The 22935-nt window shown below is 48.1% G+C and overlaps 1 protein-coding gene across 1 annotated transcript in view; it reads left to right on the forward strand.

Annotated features, from left to right (window-relative positions):
• Positions 1–22935, forward strand: part of LOC147125122 (putative E3 ubiquitin-protein ligase MID2) — a 72555-nt gene that overhangs the window by 29453 nt on the left and 20167 nt on the right. Inside the window, exon 5 of the mRNA XM_085997685.1 lies at positions 10851–10994. Coding sequence (XP_085853811.1) covers positions 10851–10994 — 144 coding nt within the window. The remainder of the gene's footprint in view (positions 1–10850; positions 10995–22935) is intronic.

Genomic DNA, 22935 nt, shown 5'->3' on the forward strand with positions numbered 1-22935 from the left:
TGCAGCACGTGCTTCTGAAACAGGTTTTTCACCCTTTGTTTGTAGACTTTGTTGCACGTTGGACACCTCAGTACTTCCCGCTCATTTTCTGGACTTTCCGTCATTGCTTTTAGGGGGTGCCAATCCCTATTTATTTTCCTGATCCACTCCCGTCCCAGAAGTGGTGGACCTCCCTCAGGTAGTACATATAAGTCCATTCCTTGGTGCTCTTTGCCCTTGTGTCTCACCTTGACTTTTATCTTTCCGATGGGGTATACTCTTTGCCCCGTGTATGTCTGCAATACTATCTCCGTATCCCGTAGGGGAATATGTGTGAATAACTTTTTGTAATCTTGCTTATTCATGACCGTCAACGCCGATCCGGTGTCCAAATCCATCTTCACGTGGACTCCTGCTATCTGCAGTGTGACCCAGATAGTTTGTCGGTCAGCTTCCTTACTCACGTTGTGAATTCTCAGACTACCCAGTTCCTTGCTGTTGGAGTCCGAATCCGAATTCTGTTCATCCGAACTCTTCTCAGCCACCTTATGTACCTTCCTGCACTTTTCCTGCGGTGATTTTTTGTTGCTGGTCTTCTTTCCTGCCCGGCATACTTTAGCTATGTGACCAAGCTTGCCACATTTTCTACATTCCTGGTTTTTAAACCAGCATTGGTTCTGATCGTGTGTTGTCTTTCCACAACGATAACATTTCGTTGTACCCAAAGCCATTTGATCTACGCTGAGTACCGCTGCCTTCAGCTGGTGCCTCTCGCTGCGGCTTCGTGCGATGCTGCAATAGTGACAGCCTTATCAAGTGTAAGATCATTCTCTTCGAGCAGCCGCTTTTGTGTTCCTTCTTTCGACAATCTGCACACGAATTTGTCTCTCAGTGCCTCTGTCAGGTTTTCCCCAAACTGACAGTATTTCGCTAACTTACGCAGTTCAATTAAGTACTCCGCGTTGCTTTCCTCTTTCAGTTGCGTTCTCGCATAAAATTTAAATCGTTCCGCTAACATCAGCGGTGTGGAGTTCAAATGATTCTTCAGGACAGCAACAATATTAGCGAAAGTCTGATCCGCCGGTTTAGCTGGTGATAGAAGATGCTTCAATAGCCCGTATGTCTTCGCACCCATTGAGTTTAGTAAGGTTAGTGCTTTATCTTCATTTGATACTTTATTTGCCTTACAATATATCTCTATGCGTTCTACATACGTGGCCCAATCTTCAACATCGGGATCGAAATCGTTGATGTTACCACGCTTAGGCATTCTCGCAATCTTCTTGAGAGACAAAAAGAAATTTTTCTTTTATTTTTTTTTCAAAATGGCGGTTTCCCGCGCTCGTCTTCTTCCCCCACCTACGAAAATGGCGGCTTCCCACGTTTGCCTTTCTCCCCCGCTGGCTGTAATGGCGATTGCCGAATTGCTGCGTTCGCCCTCCCCAGCGGTTTTCGAATCGTGCCTCCCAGCCCCTCTTGCGGTCTGGTCCTTTCCCCCCCCGGCTGCGGCTGAGTTCTCCGCGGTTTTTCTATTTTCTCCCGCGCCTTACGATCGTGCCTCCCAGCCCCTCTTGCAGTCCGGTCCTTTCCCCCCCGGCTGCGGCTGAGTTCTCCGCGGTTTTTTTATTTTCTCCCGCGCCTTACGCTGTCCTGGTCGCTGCGCCTCGCGGCCTCAGTAGCTGCCCGGCCTTTTTCACCGGTCGCGGTCGAGCTCTCTCTCAACGCTGTTGCGTCTCCCAGCCCGCTTGCAGCCTGGTCTCTCACACCGGCTGCGTTTGCATTCACCGCGGCTTCCGTGCCTTACGCTGCCCCAGTCTCAGCGCCTCTGGCCCCGACTTCTGTCTGGCTCTTTTCCCCGGCCGTGGTCGAGTTCTCCGCCCTTATATCCTCCTTTTTTTTTATTTTCTCCCCTACTCACAGTCAACGTGGCCGACTTGCTGCTCGTCGCTGATCGGCTTACCCACCACCGTGATAGAAGGGATGATCACTGCCTGTTGCTGATGGAAGGCTTCGTGTCAGAATTCTTCCTTTGCTCTGCAGACCCGAGTCTTTTCTTAGCAGAATGATGAGGGCGGATGCCTCTTCTCGACGCCCGTCAAACTGTCTTGGATGTCTCTCTGCTGCAGGGTAAGATCGTACTCGTCGCCACTGTTAAGTCTGTGTGTTATAATGAGAATTACTACACAGACCACAAGAGTAACTTTTAACAGGTCTTTACTATTCGAAGGTCAGGGCGGAACTGCCCAATAAATCATTACACAGCACTTATATACCGGTGTGGTCACCGTCGGTATTACAGTATACAGCAGCCAAGATAAAGTAGTGCAACTCTTAAAATAGTTCTCTTAAAGGTGGAACGGTTACATACACTACAACCCCGAACACCAGCCGATTGTATTGATAGGGACCTTTATGAGTGTTGATCGAAAGGTATTGTTTCGAGGCTTCTTCTACCTCCATTTGCAAGTACGCCTGGGCTAGATTAATTTTGGTGAAGCGTTTACCTCCAGATAGCGAGGCGAAAATATCCTCAATTCGTGGAAGCGGATATTGTACCGTGTGAAGGACTGGGTTCACTGTCACCTTAAAATCCCCACAGATGCGGACCTTCTTTGGTTCCCCAGGCGTATTACTCAACGACCTCTTCATTACAGGAACGATGGGTGTAGCCCACTCACTCCAGTCTACTTTGGACAGTACTCCTGAACGTTCCAACCCTTCCAGCTCTGCTTCGACAGCTGGTCTGATCGCATAAGGCACTGGTCTGGCCTTAAGAAACTTTGGGCTTGCATTTTCCTCTATTTTAATCGTTGCTGTTATGCCTTTTAGTGTTCCGAGTCCCTCCTGGAACACTTCTTTTGCGTCAGTTAGCATTTTTGACAGTTATCCAGGTGTGACGTCGTCATCCTTTTTGGCCTCAACCTTCAGTGCCTGTATGGAATGCCAATCTAATTGTATCTTCCGGATCCATTCACGTCCTAGCAGTGGTGGTCCTCCATCTGGCAATACATATATATCCATTTTAGGTATTTCCTGGCCTTTATATATCACTTTCACCCTTATTTTTCCTTTGGGGTAGACTTTTTGCCCCGTGTACGTCTTCAAGACAATCTCTGTAGCTTTCAAGGGTATATGTGAAAATAGCCGCTTGTAGTCCCTTTGGTTTATGACTGTTAGGGCTGATCCTGTGTCCGATTCCATTTTCACTTGGACTCCGTCTATCTTGCGTGTAACCCAGATAGTCTGGTGATCCTCCATTTTGGTTACCTTATGTAGTTTCAGACAACCCAGCTCCTTGCTTCCGGCGTCTGTGTCACTTTTCTGTTCGTCTGAACTACTGTCCATCACCTGGTGTACCTTTTTGTACTTCTCCTGTGGAGATTTCTTACTGTTGGTTTTCTTCCCAGACCTGCAGACTCTTGCTATGTGTCCTGCTTTTCCACACTGTCTGCACACTTGGTCCTTGAACCAACAATCCTTCTGGTCATGTGTTGTTCTGCCGCAGTGATAGCACTTCCCTGTTCCATAGGACATTTCATTGGTGCCATATTCTTGCAGTCTCCGTTGTATCTCTGCAGCGCCCCTTGCGGCTGCTTCGTGTGATACTGCCATACTGAAAGCCTTGTCCAGCGTATGATCCTTTTCTGATAGAAGCCGTTTCTGGGTTCCTTCACTTTGCAGCCTACACACAAAGTTGTCCCTTAACATATCTGCTAGTCCCGCTCCAAACTGGCAGTGTTTCGATAGCTTGCGCAGTTCCGTTAGGTACTCAGCATCGCTTTCATCTTTGTGTTGGTTCCTTTTATGGAACTTAAATCGTTCTGCTATCAGCAGCGGTGTGGGGTTTAAGTGGTCCTGTAGGATTTCTACTATGCTTTTGAAATTCTTGTTCACAGGCTTCTCTGGGGTTATTAGGTTTCGCAGTAACCCATAAGTTTTTGCACCCATGGAATTTAACAAAACCAGTGCTTTCCTAGCATCTGGCACTTCATTCGCCCTGCAGTACACCTCAATACGTTCCACATATGTCGCCCAATCTTTGACTTCATTGTCGAACGTAGAGATACTGCCACTCTTCGGCATCCCTGGGTGTGATTTAACTGTCAAAAATGGCGTCTCCCGCGCTTCCCCTTCTTCTCCGCTGGCACAAAATGGCGTCTCCCGCGCTTTTCTTCCTTCCCGCGCTCGCCCTTCTTCTCCGCTGCGGCTTCTAAAAATGGCGTCTCCCGCACTCTTCCTTCTTCTCTGCGGCTCAATGGCGTCTCCCGCGCTCTCCCTTCTTCTCCCCGCGGACACTGTTCAGCCCTTGAGCCCTGGCTGTGCTCTGCGCGGTTTTTTTTTGTGCACCTTTCCCGTTTCCGCTGCTCGGTCCTGAACCCGGCTGTTGCTTTACCCTCTCTCTCTCTCCATTTTGTTTTTCCTAGACGCCGCTCGGTTTTCAACCCCTGGCTGCGCCCTGTGCGCTTCACCCTCTGTCTTACCCCGTCGACGCTGCTCGGCTTTCTCTCCGCCGTCGGTCGGCTCCAGCCGCCACTGTCCGGGAAGGGTCTGCGCTGTACCTGTCGTCAGTCTATTGCTGATCGTCGTGGCTGGGGAACCAAGCCTGGCTCTCCACAGCCTCCCCTGCGATGTTCACTCTCTGCCGGACGACTGGGCGGTTGCTCGTGGTCGACGCCTGTGTTTCTGGCCTCGACTTTCTTCCAACGCCCTCCCGGAGCGAATCCTTGAAGGGAAATGCAGAGTTGCAGGTAGATTCGAATCGACACTCGTCGCCACTGTTAGATCCGTGATTCTGAGAGTATGATGTTTTTCAATAACTGCACGGATGCTGCAACTTAACAATCAACAGGTATTTACTGGAGTAGGGTAGTCTCAAGACTGGGGTACATAGGCATGCTCAAGGCTTATATACAGGTGTGGTCACTGCCGGTACTACAGTATACAGCAGCTGTAAAAGTAGTTCTCTCTTAAAGGTACATACACTACACTAACCTTTTTAAAAAACCTTCCTATCCTTATTTGTACTTTTGGTTTTTCCCCTCACGTGTACCAATGCTATGTAATTCAAAAATTCCAAAAAGTGAAAGTGTATTAAAAAATACAAATATTGGAAATGCACAACAGGTTGTTTAGCTTTTAGATGCTAATGTTTCAAGTGGGACCCTTCTTCATAAGACCTGAAACATCAGCCTGTAGGAATGTCTAGTTCCTATCCAAAGACTGAGGTCCACTCAGGCGATCAAACAAAACAAAGTTTAATGGAAACTAACAGGTTTAAACAAGTAACTACAGGAGAACATCGAGTGTAGGTCTGCTCAGTTCGGAGGCTCCACGAGGACTGCTCAGGCGGTCCTGTAGTTGACGTCATGACGTCATCACATTCTTCCCGCCAGTGGGGGATCACGTGATGAACGGCGTGACGTCATCGCGTTTACCCGCGCTGTTAAAGTAATCACGCTCTGTACAAGTAAACAGTGTAAATAAAGATACAGACTCAGGCTGTAGCTAACATGTTGTTAAAGGGAATTATATACAAACGATCTGAGTCCTTTAGTGGCTCCGCCACATGCGCCCCCCCCCCCAGAATTGTCTTTAACAGCAAAAGTGAGACGGCGAGGAGGCCTGACAAGCCTGTCTGAGCGACTTCTGTAACCCTGAAGTGGAAGCTGATGGGCGGTGGTCGAGCTGGCAGGCGGTTGTGGTGGATCTGACACGGCGACTGTGGGCGGTCAACCGAAATGTGGTCCGGTTTACCTCTGATATCGACCGAAAAGGTTTTGTCTCCCGGCTCTATGACGCGGAAGGGACCAGTGTAAGGGGGCTTGAGCGGATCCCGGTGGGCGTCGTGGCGGATAAACACGTACTCGGCGCTCTTCAGCTCAGCTGGGACATGGGACCTCTAAGCCGTGATGCAACGTAGGCACTGGAACGAAACATCTGGCTGCCTCCTGGTGGCTGACGAGTTGCTGGGATGTGGACCATGGCTCTGTTGGAGACGGGATGAAATCCCCTGGTACTCGGACTGGCTGGCCATATACGAGTTCCGCCGAAGACGATTGCAAATCTTCTTTGGGCGCCGTACGAAGACCTAAAAGGACCCATGGAAGTCTGTCCACCCATCCCGCACCTTGAAGACTGGCCCGCAGAGCGGCTTTGAGCAACCTGTGGAATCGTTCACACAGGCCGTTCGCCTGTGGATGATAGGCGGTGGTGCGATGTAGTTTGGTGCCGAGCCCCTGAGCCACAGCGTTCCAGAGCTCAGAGGAAAACTGCGCTCCATGATCGGAAGAGATGTCCGCCGGTACCCCGAAACGAGCAACCCAAGAGGAGATGAAAGCTCTGGCTACGTCTGCCGAAGTGGTGGAAACCAAAGGAACTGCCTCTGGCCATCTAGTGGTGCGGTCTACCATTGTGAGGATGTGTGTAAAACCTTGAGAAGGTGGAAGCGGCCCCACGAGGTCCACATTCACATGGTCGAACCGACGCTCCGGAACAACGAAAGTGGCCAATGGAGCTTTTACATGACGCTGTACCTTGGCCTTTTGGCAGACCACGCAGGTGTTGGCCCAGTCGCGGACATCCATGTGCATACACCTCCAGACGAATTTTGACGACATTAGCCTTTGCGAGGCCTTCATGCCAGGGTGTGACAACCCGTGTATGGCGTCGAACACTTTTCGGCGCCAGGCGACTGGTATGATAGGGCGGGGAGCTCCCATGGAGACATCGCAAAGTAGCGTGGTGCCTGCGGCATGGAATTTGACGTCGGCCGCTTGGAAGCTAGAGGGGCTGGTTCTGTATGATTGGACCTCTGGGTCCGAGGCTTGATCCGCAGCCATTAGGGCATAGTCGATTCCGAGTTGGACTGCGTGAACAGTCGCGCGGGAGAGGTAATCCGCCACCAGGTTGTCCTTACCGGACAAATGCTGAATGTCCGTGGTGAATTCTGAAATGAACGTCAGGTGACGTTGTTGCCGAGCTGACCACGGTTCGGTGGTCTTGGCCATAGCGACTGTTAGTGGCTTGTGGTCTACAAAAGCCGTGAACGGACGTCCCTCCAGTAAGAACCGGAAATGGCGGATGGCTAGAAAAAGGGCCAGCAACTCCCGGTCGAAAGTGCTGTACTTTCTTTCGTTTCGCCGTAGTTGACAGCTGAAAAATGCCAGCGGTTGCCACGTCCCATTCACCCACTGTTCCTACACTGCGAAGTCCGACGCGTCGGTGGTAAGGGCGATGGTGGCACCTGGAAGTGGGTGCGCCAGCATGGTTGCGTTGGCCAAGGCGCCTTTGGTGTCGATGAACGCCCGGTCCATCTCGGCCGTCCAGCTGATCGGATCCTTACTGGACTTGGCCTTGAGGGCCTCGTACAAGGGCTGCATAAGCAGGGCTGCCTTAGGGTGATAAAAATTGACCATCCCAAGGAACTCTTGTAGGGCCTTGACAGTCTGCGGGTGTGGGAAAGATGTAACCGTCTCGACCTTCGTCTGTAAGGGAATTGAGCCGTCTGATGTGATGCAGTGGCCCAAGAAATCAATCCGCTGCAGGCCGAACTGGCACTTGGCCGGGTTGATAATCAAACCGTGTTGACTGAGGCATGTAAAGAGGGTGCGCAAATGGCAGAAGTGCTCCTCTTTGCTAGGGCTGGCGATGAGGATGTCGTTGAGGTAGACGAAGAGGAATTTTAGGTCCCGAAGCACGGAGTCCATCAAGCGCTGGAAAGCCTGTGCAGCGTTCTTCAAGCCAAACGGCATCCGCAGAAATTCAAATAGGCCAAATGGGGTGATGACTGCAGTCTTCGGGACGTCTTGCGGGTGCACGGGGACCTGGTGGTAACCACGGATGAGGTCGACTTTTGGAAAAAAAAAAGTATTTCCCGCCAAATGGGCCGAGAAATCTTGAATATGCGGGATCGGGTACCGTTCAGGAGTAGTGGCGTCATTCAGGCGTCGGTAGTCGCCGCATGGCCGCCAGCCCCCGCCGGGTTTCGGAACAATGTGGAGAGGCGAAGACCAGGGACTATTCGACCGGCGAATAATCCCCAACCGCTCCATCATGTCGAACTCCGCTTTCGCAGCTGCGAGCTTGCCGGGTTCGAGTCGTCGGGCCCTTGCGTAAACCGGGGGGCCAGTAGTGGTGATGTGATGTTCTACACCATGTTTCGTGGCCGAAGAGGAGAAATTGGGCCTAGTCAGATCTGGGAACTCTCCGAGGAGGCGAGTGAAGTCATCTGGAGGTAGGAACGCACAGGAGACAGTGCGTGGCACGGCGTTACCGCAGTGGCACGGGATGGAGTGGAACGTGGCCACATTGATCAACCGGCGGTGCCTGACATCGACCAGGAGGCCGTTGGCGCACAAAAAATCCGCACCGAGGATGGCCTGCGAGACGTTGGCCATGATGAATTCCCAGTGGAAGCACTGGCCGCCGAAACACACCTGAGCCCGCCGCCTTCCGAAGGTCCGAATGTCCGCGCCATTAGCCGCCACGAGGGAGGGGCCGTGGCCCCCAGCTTGTATATCGAGATTTGACGCAGGTAGGATGCTACACTGCGCCCCGGTGTCGCAAAGATAGGGAGTCGGTGATGAAGAGAAGCTTTCCTGAATCTCCGATGGCCATCGCAGCCACGGGGCGCTCGTTAGACCCGCTCCTCTTTCGCCAGGGTTGCTGTAGATGTTTTTTTTTTTTTTTTTGAGCGAAAAGCTGCAGGGAGTGGGGCAGCATCTTGCTTTCGCACCAAAACGGGCGTGGTAGAAGCACAACCCTGCTGATTGAGGAGCTGGAACAGCGTCTGTGGGGGATGGGCGCCTCGCCACAGCGCAGTGCTGCTGTGTCTCCGCGAAAATCTTGTCCGCTTCGGCAGCAAGCTCCGCGCAGTCTGTGACTTCGGACCTGGTTAGGGCATCCTGAACTTGCTCCGGTAGTTGGCCTGAACTTGCTCCGGTAGTTGGCTGAGGAATAGCTCCCTGAAGAGGAAGCATTCCGGTTCGGAACCGAGGAGCGTGAGCATTTGGCTCATGAGCTCAGACGGCTTGGAATCCCCGAGGCCGGGCATAGCGAGCAGTCGGCAGGCGTGCTCCGACTTCGTGAGCCCAAAGACCTGTAGCAACCGCGCCTTTAACGTGTCATATTTGCGATCAGTAGGCGGACTACCAAGTAGGCTGACGATCCGCGAGGCTGTGGCGCTGTCGAGGGCGGAGACCACGTAATAATAACGGGTCTGATCCACAACGATATCCCTGATGGCGAACTGGGCTTCAGCCTGGATGAACCACGCGGCTGGTTGCTGCTCCCAGAACTGCGGTAGCTTCAAGGTAACAGCATTCGTTTCCATGTTGAGTATCTTCTGCGAAAACCGTTCGCAAAAGTCAGGGTCATCAATGTAGGAATGTCTACTTCCTATCCAAAGACTGAGGTCCACTCAGGCGATCAAACAAAACAAAGTTTAATGGAAACTAACAGGTTTAAACAAGTAACTACAGGAGAACATCGAGTGCAGGTCTGCTCAGTTCGGAGGCTCCACGAGGACTGCTCGGGCGGTCCCGTGGTTGACGTCATGACGTCATCACATTCTTCCCGCCAGTGGGGGATCACGTGATGAACGGCGTGACGTCATCGCATTTACCCGCGCTGTTAAAGTAATCACGCCCTGTACAAGTAAACAGTATAAATAAAGATAAAGACTCAGGCTGTAGCTAACATGTGGTTAAAGGGAATTATATACAAACGATCTGAGTCCTTTAGTGGCTCCACCACAAGCCCACCTTTTCCTTTTCGGATTCAGACTGGCCTGCTGTGTATTTGCAGCAGGTCCTGCTTTTATTTCAGATTTTCATGTTTGTGGTTTTTCTTTGTCTCTACTAATAGAATTTCTATTTCTGCAGTTGCTAGAAGTAATAAAGGTAGATGTTTCTTGCATCCTGATCTGTGCAATGGCATCCCTAGATCCAGCCCATCTACCCTCAATAACGTTTCTCATACATCCAAGCTATGCACAGTGACATAACCTTTCTGATGATCTATGTTCTGCAGTCTGCCTTTTCACACTGGAGAACATTTTTAGTTCACAATGAGCTCCCAGCCCTTCCCCTGATGATCTGGCAAAGACTGATAGAGTTGGCTGCTCTGCAAAAGCTTTAGGTTTGGGTTGCAAAGCTCTGCTGGATGATGGAGAGGACCGGGTTGCAAAGTTCTGCTGGATGATGGAGAGGACCAAGTCTGTTAGTAGACACTAATGTAGCCGAGGAGGAGGAGAGTGAACGATGATGTCGCACACAATTATCTTTTCACTTGTACCAAGATAAAATTAATTTTAACCGAAGGAATCAAATCCAAAAGGAATAAGATATACTGTAGTTGTTTATAAAGATGAAGAGCTATCGAGTGGGGTAGAGAGTAGCTGCAATACAGGAACAAAACATAAAAGATCAGGTATACCAGGAAAGCAGAGAAAGAAACGATGTAAATTCAGATACAAAAGCAAAATATTGCGGATGCTGGAAATCTGAAATAAAAACAGAAAATGCTGGAAATACTCAGCAGGTCAGGCAGCATCTGTGGAGAGAGAAACAGAGTTAACGTTTCCGGTCGATGACCCTTCATAATGTGACTGATGACACAATGTAAATTCAGAGATAGTTCATTGTTCAGTTCAGCCTCATTCCTCTCACGGCAATGAGACAACCCTGGGTAAAGTCACCAACATCCTATATGACCGAGACAGTGGTTCCCTTTCCCTTTCCTTTTTTGTCCTACTCAACTTCTCAGCATTTTCCTCTACCATTACACAGTACAATGAGGATGTACGCCAGTTTGGTGAAAATGTTTGCACAGAGCCATCTATTGAAACTATCTCTCCCACATTTTCTCTGCAGCCCCAAATTCTCCAAGCATTCGAGAAGAGCTCTGCACAGCGTCTCATGACACCATTACTGTTCATTGGACCTCGGAAGATGAATTCAGCGTCGTTTCCTATGAGCTGCAGTATACTATCCTCACAGGACAAGCAAACTTTATCAGTAAGTTTAAAAAAATATTGCAAATGTACAGTAAGTGGAAAACATTTTTAAAAGGATAGGATGTGTAGACTATTGCCAATATTGCTGTTGGTCAACCACCAAAGTCCACTAGTGAAGATTCTCTCTCTGACTTTTCAACTCACCCCTTGCTCTCCCAGGAATGGCTGGCTCCAGCACGGTTCAGTGATGAACCTGGGACTTATCATGGTCTGCCTGTCTTTGTGCTCATAAGCTAGTGAAGTGTCATCCCTTCTGAAGTCCCAGCTGTCTCTTTCAACTGTTCAGATAAATATTAAAGATCTTACACTATTCAAAGCGTAGGGAATTCTACTGGTGTCCTGGTCAGCATTCCTCTCTCAATCAATACCACCAGAAAACCAGATTCATAGAAACATAGAAGATAGGAGCAGGAGTAGGCCATTCGGCTCCTCGAGCCTGCTCTGCCATTCAATGCAATCATGGCTGATCATCCAATTTCAGGACCCGGTCCCTGCTTTCTCCCCATACCCCTGGATCCCTTTAGCCTTAAAAATATATATCCAACTCCTTCTTGAATATATTTAATGAATTGGCTTTTACTGCCTTCTGTGGTAGAGAGTTCCACAGGTTCACCACTCTCTGGGTGAAGAAATTCCTCCTCATACCTGTCCTAAATGGCCTACCCCTTATCCTTAGACTGTGATCCCTGGTTCTGGATTCCCCGACCATCGGGAACATCCTTCCTGCATCTGGTCTGTCTAGTCCTGTCAGAATTTTATAAGTTTCAATCAGATCCCCTCTCATTCTTCTAAACTCCAGCGAGTACAAGCCCAATCGTCCCAATCTCTCCTCATACATCATTCCTGCCATCCCAGGTATCAGCCTGGTGAATCTTCGCTGAACTCCTTCCATGGCAAGAACATCCTTCCTCAGATAAGGCGACCAAAACTGCACACAATACTCAAGATGTGGTCTCAACAAGGCCCTGTACAACTGCAGCAAGACATCCTTGTTCCTGTACTCAAACCCTCTCGCTACGAAGGCCAACATACCATTTGCCTTCTTAACCGCCTGCTGCACCTGCATGCTTACCTTCAGCGACTGGTGCACAAGGACACCCAGGTCTCGTTGCACTTCTCCTTTTCCCAATCTATTGCCATTCAGATAATAATCTGCCTTCCTGTTTTTGCCACCAAAGTGGATTACCATGTGTGGACATTGTGAATATAAAATGGCTGCCTAATTGGCCTACACAATAACAATTATTGCACCTCAAAATTCAGAGTGTTAAGAGCTGTAAAACACTTTGACATGATAGGACACTATATTGGAAAGAAAACAAATGTTCCCTCCCTTTACCAGCTGTGCTGTCAGAGAAGCCATCCCATGCATTTTCACACAACAGATGCCAATATAAAATTGCAGATTGGTAAAATATGAATTTGCACTCTCGGTACCGTCGACACAGCAAGTTCCAAGTCTCATCAGTGCCAGAGAGGGAAGGAATGTGGGAGAGTGACTTCTCAACCCACTTGTATTAGCCTGCAATGTCCTTTTACCATTGCTGGCCTTTATGAACCTTTCCCCGACATCAGTGAAGGTCCTGGCCAGATTGCCAAACTTGGCACTAACTCTGCTTGTGCAAGATCTGTAAATGGTCAGTTGCTTTTGCAACATAGAGTCCTAACAGCACGGAAGGAGGCCATTCGGCCCATTGAGTCCGTGCCAGCTCTCTGCAGAGCAATCAAGTCAGTCCCATTCCCCTGGGAACTACACATGCAAACCTGCACATTGACCTTACCATATCACAAGGCCTCTCTACTCCCATCATCTTGACCACAGTCAAGACCATTCTGATCACTTCCTTGTATTCCTCATCATTCACATCATCCTATCTTCTTCCAACCTCACTTCCTTCTGCATCTGCTGCTGTAAAAAAAACTCTCCCCTATCAATTACAACTGTACTTTTAAATTCCCAACTGTCTAGCCTTTGACCCTCCATTTGTCCAGTTACATCTGCAGCTGTCGTTCTGCTCAATCACTCTCACCTTGCCTTTGATACCCTTGTCTTGAGTAAAACCTTTATTCTCTCCCACCCTGGTCATTCCCCAGTATGGCCCCCAATGTTGCCTCCTCAAGTCCAAGAGGCACAGACTTGAATGGATCTGATGCACTACAGGTTTAGACATTCATTGCCAGACCTGGCTGGACCACATCAAGCACTATTGGTCCAGGATCATGCTGGAGAGCAAAGATAACCTGCAGTTTCTTTTCTCCATTACCAACCATCTCCTTAAACCCCTCTCCCCAGCCCTCTCCATCCTCACATCCAACAACAAATGCGAGGAGCTCATGAACTTCTTTCCATTAAGATCAAGGCCATCTGCTCTGCTGCCTCTACCGCATCCCCACCAAGGCGGGATGCGGTAGAGGCAACCCACATTTTTGTTTAGTTTCTCTCCTATCTCCCCTCATGCCCTCTCCCAAGATAATCCTGTCAGAGACCCACCACCTGCTTTTCTGACCCCATTCCCGCTAATCTGCTGACCACACAACTCCCCTCCCTGGCCTTCATGCCAGTTGACATTATAAAAGGTTCCCTCTCCTCAGGTACCATTCTCCTCACTTTAAAAACTCACCTCCCTCTTTAAAAGACCCACCCTCGATCCCTCTGTTCTTGCAAACTACCATCCCATCCCCAACCTCCCTTTCCTCTCCAATGTCACTGAACTCGGCCCTAATCAAAGTCACAAATGACTTCCTCGGTGACTGTGACTATGGTGCACTATCCCTCCTCATCCTTTTCTACCTCTCTGAAGTCTTTGACACAGTCGCCACACTATTCACCTCCAAATCCACTCCCCTGTTCTCCAGCTGGTTCCACACTTACCTAGTGAGACGTAGCTAGTGAATCTGCTGCAATGGCTTCTCTTCCCGCCATATACAGTTACCATGGATTCCATCCCCCTTGACTCTTATTCCATTCCCCTTGCCTCTTAGTCCATCCTCTCTCCAGCCACTGTATCATGTTGAATCTGACTGTTCGCAACCTCTTTCTCCTAATTGAACCTAAGCTAAGTGTCCGACCCCATATTCTCTCCATCACAAAAACCACCTACTTCCACTTCTATAACATCGTTCGTCTCCCTCCTCAAACCTCAGCGCATCTTCTGCTGAAACCCTCATCCATTGTTGCCTCCCAAATCCGTGTCCATCTTTCCCGCAATTCCATGTTTGAATCTCCCCAATCAGATTTACGCCCTTGCCACAGTACCGAAACAGCTCTCAAAGTCACAAATGTCAAGGTAAACTATCCCTCCTCGTCCTGTTTGACTAGTGTGCAGCCTCTGACATGGTTGACCACTCCATCCTTCTCTAATGCCTCTCCACCGTCGTCCAGCTGGGTAGAACTGTACTCGTCTGGTTCCATTCTTACTTATCTAATCGTAGCCAGAGAATCACCTGCAATGGCTTCTCTTCTTGTTCCCGCATCATTACTTCTGGTGTCCCTCAAGGATCTATCCTTGGTCCCCTCCTATTTCTCATCTACATGTTGCCCCATGACGACCTCATCCGAAAACACAGCGTCAGTTTCCACATGTACGCTGACGACATCCAGCTCTACCTCACCACCACTTCTCTCGACCCCTCTACGGTTTCTAAATTGTCAGACTGCTTGTCCGACATCCAGTTCTGGATGAGCAGAAATGTTCTCCAATTAAATATTGGGAAGACCGAAGCCATTGTTTTAGATCCCCGCCACAAACTCCGTTCCCTAGCCACTGACTCCATCCCTCTCCCTAACATCTGTCTGAGGCTGAACCACACTATTCGCAACCTTGGTGTCATATTTGACCCTGAAATGAGCTTCCGACCACATATCCGCAGCATAATTAAGACCGCCAATTTCCACCCCCGTAACATCGCCCGTCTCTGCCCTTGCCTCAGCTCATTCACTGCTGAAACCCTCATCCATGCCTTTGTTACCTCTAGACTTGACTATTCCAAAGCACTCCTGGCTGGCCTCCCACATTCTACCCTACATCAACTTGAGGTCATCCAAAACTCGGCTGCCCATGTCCTAACTCGCACCAAGTCCTGTTTGCCCATCGCCCCTGTGCTCACTGACCTGCATTGGCTCCCAGTTAAGCAAGGCCTTGATTTCAAAATTCTCATCCTTGTTTTCAAATCCCTCCATGGCCTCGACCCTTCCTATCTCTGTAATCTCCTTCAGCCCCACAGACCCCCACCCCACTCCAAGATATCTGCGCTCCTCTAATTCTGCCTTCTTGAGCATCTGATTATAATCGCTCAACCATTGGTGGCCGTGCCTTCTGTTGCCTCGGCCCTAAGCTCTGGAATTCCCTGCCTAAACCTCTCCGCCTCGCTACCTCTCTTTCTTCCTTTAACAACCTACCTCTTTGACCAAGCTTTTGGTCATCTGCCCTAATTTCTCCTTATGTGGCTCGGTGTCAAATTTTTTGTCTTTTAATATTCCAGTGAAGCACCTTGGGATGTTTTACTACGTTAAAGGTGCTATATAAATACAAGTTGTTGTTGTTGTTGTTTGTTAACTACAGACTCAACTATTCCAATCTTCTCCAAGCAGGCCTCTCATCCTCCATAAATTTCAGTTCATTCAAAACTCTGCTACACATATCCTAACCCCTCACCATGTCCCACCCCTGTGCTCACTGACCTACGTTGACTCATGAGCCCCCAACATCTTCAATTTAAAATTTTCATCCTCATGTTCAAATCCTTTCATGGCCTCACCCCTCCCTATCTCTTTAACCTCCTCCAGCCCTACAACCACCCCCTCTCCTCCTCCCACCCCCCCTCCCCACACCATCCGTTCCTCTGACTATGTTCTCTTGGGTATCCCCCACTCCCTTCATATCAGTATTGGTGGCCATGATTTAGCCGTCCAGGCCCTAAGCTCAGGAAATCCATCCCTAAACCTCCCTCTCTCTTTTTCTCTCTCTCTCTCTCTCTCTCTCTCTCTCTCTCTTCCTTCCTTTAAGACTGATCTCTTACCAAGCTTGTACTCATCCCTCCTAATAACTCCTTCCTTGACTCAGTGTCAAGTTTTGTTTGATTATGCTTCTGTGAAAAGTCTTGGGGCATTTTTCTACATTTGAGGTGCTTTATAGGTGCTTTATCATTAATTATAGTACTTCAATATAAATGAGATGGAATTCCTAGACCAGCTTAAAGGGCACAAATAAATAAATCCCCAGGATAGGTGATATTTATCCCAGAGTGCTAAGAGCGACAGGGAGGAGATTTGTGAGACACTGGGCATTATGAGTGAGTGTACTAATGCTAACCCACTGCATCATCCAGTTCTCTATCTCACTCTTGTTATGAGCAATGAGTGTTCTCTGCACTAACAAAATACGAGCGGAAGGCATTACCTTTTTATAGTGCCATTAGTTGTATGTTAAAAATGTTTTATACTTTTCAAATTAACCATTTTGATTGCAAAATATCAAGTCACTTAATGACCAGTAAGATGAGTTTCTCTTTACAATGAGACCTCTTCCCTATATAAGAATGCATGTGTCAGCCTGTTTTAAGACATCAACTATCATTGTTAAAACTTGAGTTTATATACATTTATTTTAGTAATTTTATGAAATTAGCATTGTTCTAATCGGTGTCTCTGGAGAGCTCTTGCTTACGTAGAATGTTGCATTAGGATTTAAGAGCTCTTAAGAGGCAACATCAGGGAAAAAATTACACCGTGTTATTTTCATCTCCACCCTATTTCCAACAACAGTTCCTGATCCTACTCACAAACCATGTGCAGTACACTTAGAGAGGCTGCCATTTCTAGCAATATTTAGAGCAATCCTTAGCTGCTGTCAGGAGACACATTGAAACCGTCCAAGTAGCAAAAAACTGCAAAGTGCTTGTAATGAGTGAAGAATGTTGTGAACTCTTAGAGGCTTCTGGCAATCTACATTTTTCCTCAAGAGTGCTTCTGGCAATTTCACTCTGGTAAGAGAATGAGGAGGAGGAAGGAGCAAACAGAACCACAGCTACAAAGTGCTGGAATCCTTATCCTCCCAAGAGTATATTAGCCCAGGAACATACCTGCACTTCTCTGAGAAGCAGTGCAAAACCGTTTCTCTAGGGAGTCTGTCAGAGTTGTGTTGCCTCCTACATCAAGATCTGCAACCCACTGCCACTGCTAGCACAGCATTGTCTATTGCAGTCAAAGTCACTGCAGCCTTGAACTTCTTTGCCTCCGGCTCCTTCCTGGCAGTCTCAGGAGATGTCAGTAACATCAGTCAGTCTGCAGTTCATGCTTGCATTAAACAGGTGACTGATGCTATGTTTGCTAAATCAAACACTTTCATTACCTTCCCCATGGACAAGCAGAAGCAGTAGGATAGGGACCTGCGGTTCGCACAGATTGTAGGATTCCCGCAAGTCCAAGGGGTCATTGACTGCATCCCGTCACCCTACTGGCTCCTTCACATGAGCCCACTGCCTTCATGAATTACAAAGGCTTCCACTGCATTTATATGTAACTGGTGTCTGATCATCAGCAGCACACCATGCAAATCTGTGCCTGCTTTCCTGGCAGCTGCCATGATGGCTTTTATTTTGCACCTAATCTGTGCCTCGCCATGCCCTGCCCACTGATTTATGCCACAAATGAAAATCGCCCCCAATTTGCACTTTTGATTGTGCCAAAATGGCTCATTTTCTTGTACTGGGAATAAAAATCACTATACATGAATCATTTAAAAAGAAAAGTACATGAAAGCATGGTTTGCAGGAACAACTGTGGGGAGCTGAATATTGGACTGTCAGATGTATCCAATTGCTTGCCACCACTCTGGGGTTTATGTTATATTCATATTGATTATCAAAGGCTCACTTTCCTGCCCATGCTCCAGTGCTGGAAAAGAGCAGCATATCCAAGCATCATAACATAAGACGTAGGAGCAGGAGTAGGTCATTTGGCCCCTCGAGCCTGCTCCGCCATTCAATAACATCATGGCTGATCTGATCTTGGCCTCAACTCCACTTCCCTGCCCGCTCCCCATAACCCTTGACTCCCTTATCGTTCAAAAATCTGTATCTCCACCTTAAATATATTCAATGACACAGCCTTTGGGAAAGAGAATTCCAAAGATTCACGACCCTCAGAGAACAAATTCCTCCTTATTTCCGATTTAAAAGGGTGCCCCTTATTCTGAAATTATGCTCCCTAGTTCTAGATTCCCCCACGAGGGGAAACATCCTCTCTGCATCTACCCTGACAAGCCCCTTCAGAATCTTATGTTTCAATAAGATCCCCTCTCATTCTTCTAAACTCCAATGAGTATAGGCCCAACCTGCTCAACCTTTCTTCATAAGACAACCCCTTCATCTCCGGAATCAACCTCGTGAACCTTCTCTGAACTGCCTCCAATACAAGTATATCCTTCTTTAAATAAGGAGACCAAAACTGTACGCAGTATTCCAGGGGCGTAATCTTACCAGCCCTGGGGAGGCGGGACTGCCGGGAAAATGGCAGAATTTGGGGACGGGTGCCCAACCCGCCCCCAACCTGCCTCCGTGCCACCTTGACAGGAGGTGGGTAGCTGACCCGCACCAGGTCCTGTCTCCTTGGAGGCGGGAAGAGGATTAGTGCCACTTAACTGCCTGTTAACAGGTAGTTAACAGGCAGATAATAGGATTATCCCCATTTTGCCCACACAAGTGTGGGTTTCCCGAAGGCTGCAAACCCCGCCATGGTCACCGAGGCGAGTAGTGGGTCTGCGGGGGTCGGAGGGGTGCAAAAGTGCACTGTGAAGGTAAGTGAAGGGTGCAAGTGTGGAAAGGTGAGTATGTGAGGTAAGTGGAAAGTGTTAGAAAAAGTTTACTTACCCAACTCTTGAAGCCTGCAGGAAGGAAGAAAGGTATGTGGAGAGTCTCGCACCTCTGCGGCAGAGATGACAGATGGCCGTTGCATTCTCCAATACAACAACCATCTAATTTCTGCAAAAGAAAGAGGTTTGATGAGGTCTTGAATTCAAGAACTCATCAAACTACAGAGAATGTCAGTGTTTGACAGCTTCACAGAGCTGTCAAACGATGACAATTCATCTGTCAAGATGAAATGTCATATGTTGACATACTCTGTACCCGACTTTCCCTTAATTGGCCTGCTAAGCCCGCTGGGCGGGCTTAACAAGGTCAATCAAGGAAAAATAGTGTGGGTTGGCCAGAAGTTGATGGAGGCGGGACTGAAACCCAACAAGTGGGAGACCCGCCTCCAAAAGCTCCCCATTGACAAAATCCAGCCCCAGGTGTGGTCTCACCAACGCCCTGTACAGTTTTAACAGGACTTCCCTACTTTTATACTCCATTCCCTTTGCAATAAAAGGCCAACACTCCATTTGCCTTTCTAAGTACTTGCTGTACCTGCATGCTAACTTTTTGTGATTCATGTACAAGGACCCCCAGATCCCACTGTACCTCAGCATTTTGTAATCTCCATTTAAATAATAAATTTGCTTTTTTATTTTTCCTACCAAAGTGGATAACCTCACATTTTCCCACATTAAACTCCATCTGCCAGATTTTTGCCCACTCACTTAGCCTATCTATATCCCTTTGGAGATTCTTTGCATCCTCCACACAATTTGCATTCCCCCAATGTGCCTCCGAGCGAGGCCACCACGGTCAGGGCTTTCTGGCTGCTGATGGAGATCAGTGGTTAGAAAACCCAAATTATTTCTAAATTATCTGGGGGCATGGCATTCAAGGTTTAAAAATTATAATTTTCTCCACTGTCTTCAGCCCGTCAGGGGCCCAGGGCAGGTTTAGCAGAATTTTTCACTGGGCATGCCTGCACCGGCACATCCAGTAAACATTCCTCCAAGAAAATGAGGCTGGAGGTCGGGAATGAGCCCATTGGACATCCTTTGCAGGTGCAAACCCAACTCTAACCTCGCAGAGAAGCCCCAGGGCTACGTCAAGGGGGCAGTGACCCGGCAAAACGAGTCTCCACCCATCTTTCCTGATCTTTCTCCCAGGGAAATGGGTGTTCCCCAAATGCAAGGGTCAGGAAGATTGGCCCTTAATGAAACACTTTACATTTCCCTGTTAACGTTAATTGCTCTACTACAGACAGTATGGGCTGTCTTCCTGATGACTGCAGGGTAAAAAGGGAGCCTCATCAAGAGACCATAAACAAACTGAAAACAGTTGTCAAAGTTACAGAACATAGCCTGGCTGTTCAACTCAACTGCTAACAGGCCAATATGATGGCTGTAAAATGTAGAAAAACTGTAAATATGAGAATGTGTATGTTTTGTTTTTAAAATTAGGTATAACCCAACACATAGAAACATAGAAGATAGGAGCAGGAGTAGGCCATTCGGCCCCTCGAGCCCGCTCCGCCATTTAATGAGATCATGGCTGATCATCCAAATTCAGTACCCTGTCCCTGCTTTCTCCCCATATCCCTTGATCCCTTTAGCCTTAAGAAATATATCCAACTCCTTGAATATATTTAATGCATTAGCCTCAACTGCCCTGTGTGGTAGAGAATTCCACAGGTTCACCACTCTCATGAGGAGGAATTTCTTCACCCACTCAGTCCTAAATGGCTTACCCCTTATCCTTAGACTGTGACCCCTGGTTCTGGACTCCCCCGCCATCGGGAACATCCTTCCTGCATCTGGTCTGTCTAGTCCTGTTAGAATTTTATAAGTTTCATTGAGATCCCCTCTCATTCTTCTAAACTCTAGCGAATATAAGCCTAATCGACCCAATCTCTCCTCATACGTCATTCCTGCCATCCCAGGTATCAGTCTGGTAAATCTTCGCTGCACTCTCTCCATGGCAAGAACATCCTTCCTCAGATAAGGCAACCAAAACTGCACACAATACTCAAGGTGTTGTCTCACCAAGGTCCTGTACAACTGCAGCAAGACATCCTTGCTCCTGTACGCGAATCCTCTCGCTATGAAGGCCAACATACCATTTGCCTTCTTAACCGCCTGCTGCACCTGCATGCTTACCTTCAGTGACTGGTGAACAAGGACACCCAGGTCTCGTTGCACTTCCCCTTTTCCCAATCTATTGCCGTTCAGATAATAATCTGTCTTCCTCTTTTTGCCACTGAAGTGGATAACCTCGCATTTATCCACATTATTCTGCATTTGCCATGCATCTGCCCAATCACCCAACCTGTCCAAATCGTACTGGAGTTTCTCTGCATCCTCCTCACAGCACACATGCCCACCCAGCTTTGTGTCGTCTGCAAACTTGGCAATATTACATCTAGTTCCCTCGTCTAGATCATTTATATATATATTGTTAATAGCTGGGGTCCTAGCACCGATCCCTGCGGTACCCCACTTAGTCACTGCCTGCCACTCGGAAAAAGACCCATTTATTCCAACTCTTTGCTTCCTGTCTGCCAACCAGTTCTCTGTCCAAGACAGTACCTTACCCCCAATCCCATGTGCTTTAACTTTACACGCTAATCTCTTATGCGGGAACTTATCGAAAGTCTTCTGAAAGTCCAAATACACCACATCCACTGGTTCTCCCTTATCTATTCTACCAGTTACATCCTCAAAACATTCCAGTAGATTAGTCAAACACAACTCCTATCAGACTCCTTTTGTTTCCAAATCCTAGTAATTTCACAAGTGCAGTGGCAAGAATGATCAAATAAAGCCAGTTAATTGCATTTGCATCAGGAACTTCCTGCTTATCTCAAAAAAAGCCATTGAAACCAGTCTTGAAGAAAATAAACCTTTGCGTTAGACAGCACATGGCCATGCTGGGGAACATTTCTTTGAGGAAAAATAAAAGTTTTTTAAAAAGCTGTATTTTAGCAACTGATTTGTTCTATATAATTTCTTTCAATAACAGCAACAGCTTGCATTATATTGCACCTCTAATGTAGAAAAACATTCCAGGTGTAGTCAGACAAAAATGGGCATAGAAACAAAGAAGGAGATATTAGGAGGGGTAACTAATGCTTGGTCAAAAAGGTGGGTTTTAAAGAAGGCCTTAAAAGGAGGAGAGAGAGGTGACTAGGCAAAGGGGTTTAGGGAGGGAATTCCACAATGTGAAGCCTAGATGTCTGAAGGCAGAGTTGTCAGTGGTGGATGAAGTTGGGTGGGGGGGAGATGCTCGAGAGGACAGAGTAAGAGGAATAGAGATCTTGGGGGGTGCAGTGGGGGGAGCGGTTGTAGGGCTGGAGGAAGTTCTAGAGATAGGAAGAGGCAAGGTCATAAAGTGGTGTAAAGACAAAGATGAGAATTTTGAATTGAAGGTGTTGGGAGTCAATGAAGTTCAGCAAGTACAGGCTTGCTGGATTAGCATGTCTTGGTATGGAATAGGATACAGGCAGCATTGTTTTTGGATGAGCTGAAGCTTATGAAGGGTGAAGACTGGGAGTCCAAGCAGGAGAGGATTGGAATAATGGAGTCTGGAGGTGACCAAGATATGGTTGAGGCAGGGGTGGAGGTGGATGATGTTATAGAGCTTGAAGTAGGCGGTCATTGTGATGGAGAGTATATGGGGTTGGAAGCTTTGCTCAGGGTTGAATAGTATCCCACGATTGGGAACAGTCTGGTTCAGCCTGAGACAGTGGCTGGGGAGGGGGATTGAATAGCTGGTGAGGCAACGGAGTTGGTCATGAGGGGCTTCAATCATCCCAGTGTTTAACTGGAGGAAATAGCAGCTTATCCAAGACTGGCTTTCAGACAAGCAATCTGAAAACACAGAGGCAGTGAAGGTACGGAGAGAGGTGGAGGAGAGGTGGATCTGGGTGTTGTCAGCGCACATGTGGAAGCTGACCCCACGTCTGTAGATAATGTCGCCAGGGGGCAGCATAGAGATTGAGAAGGGGGCCAAGGATAGATCTTTGTGGGATTCCAGAGGTAATGGATAAACACTAAGTAAACACATCTGTAACAGCAACTCTCAGACATCAT

This window comes from Somniosus microcephalus, chromosome 1, assembly GCF_052327205.1.
Source record: "Somniosus microcephalus isolate GS21.2 chromosome 1, FLI_Smic_1.0, whole genome shotgun sequence".
Classification (NCBI taxonomy): domain Eukaryota; kingdom Metazoa; phylum Chordata; class Chondrichthyes; order Squaliformes; family Somniosidae; genus Somniosus; species Somniosus microcephalus.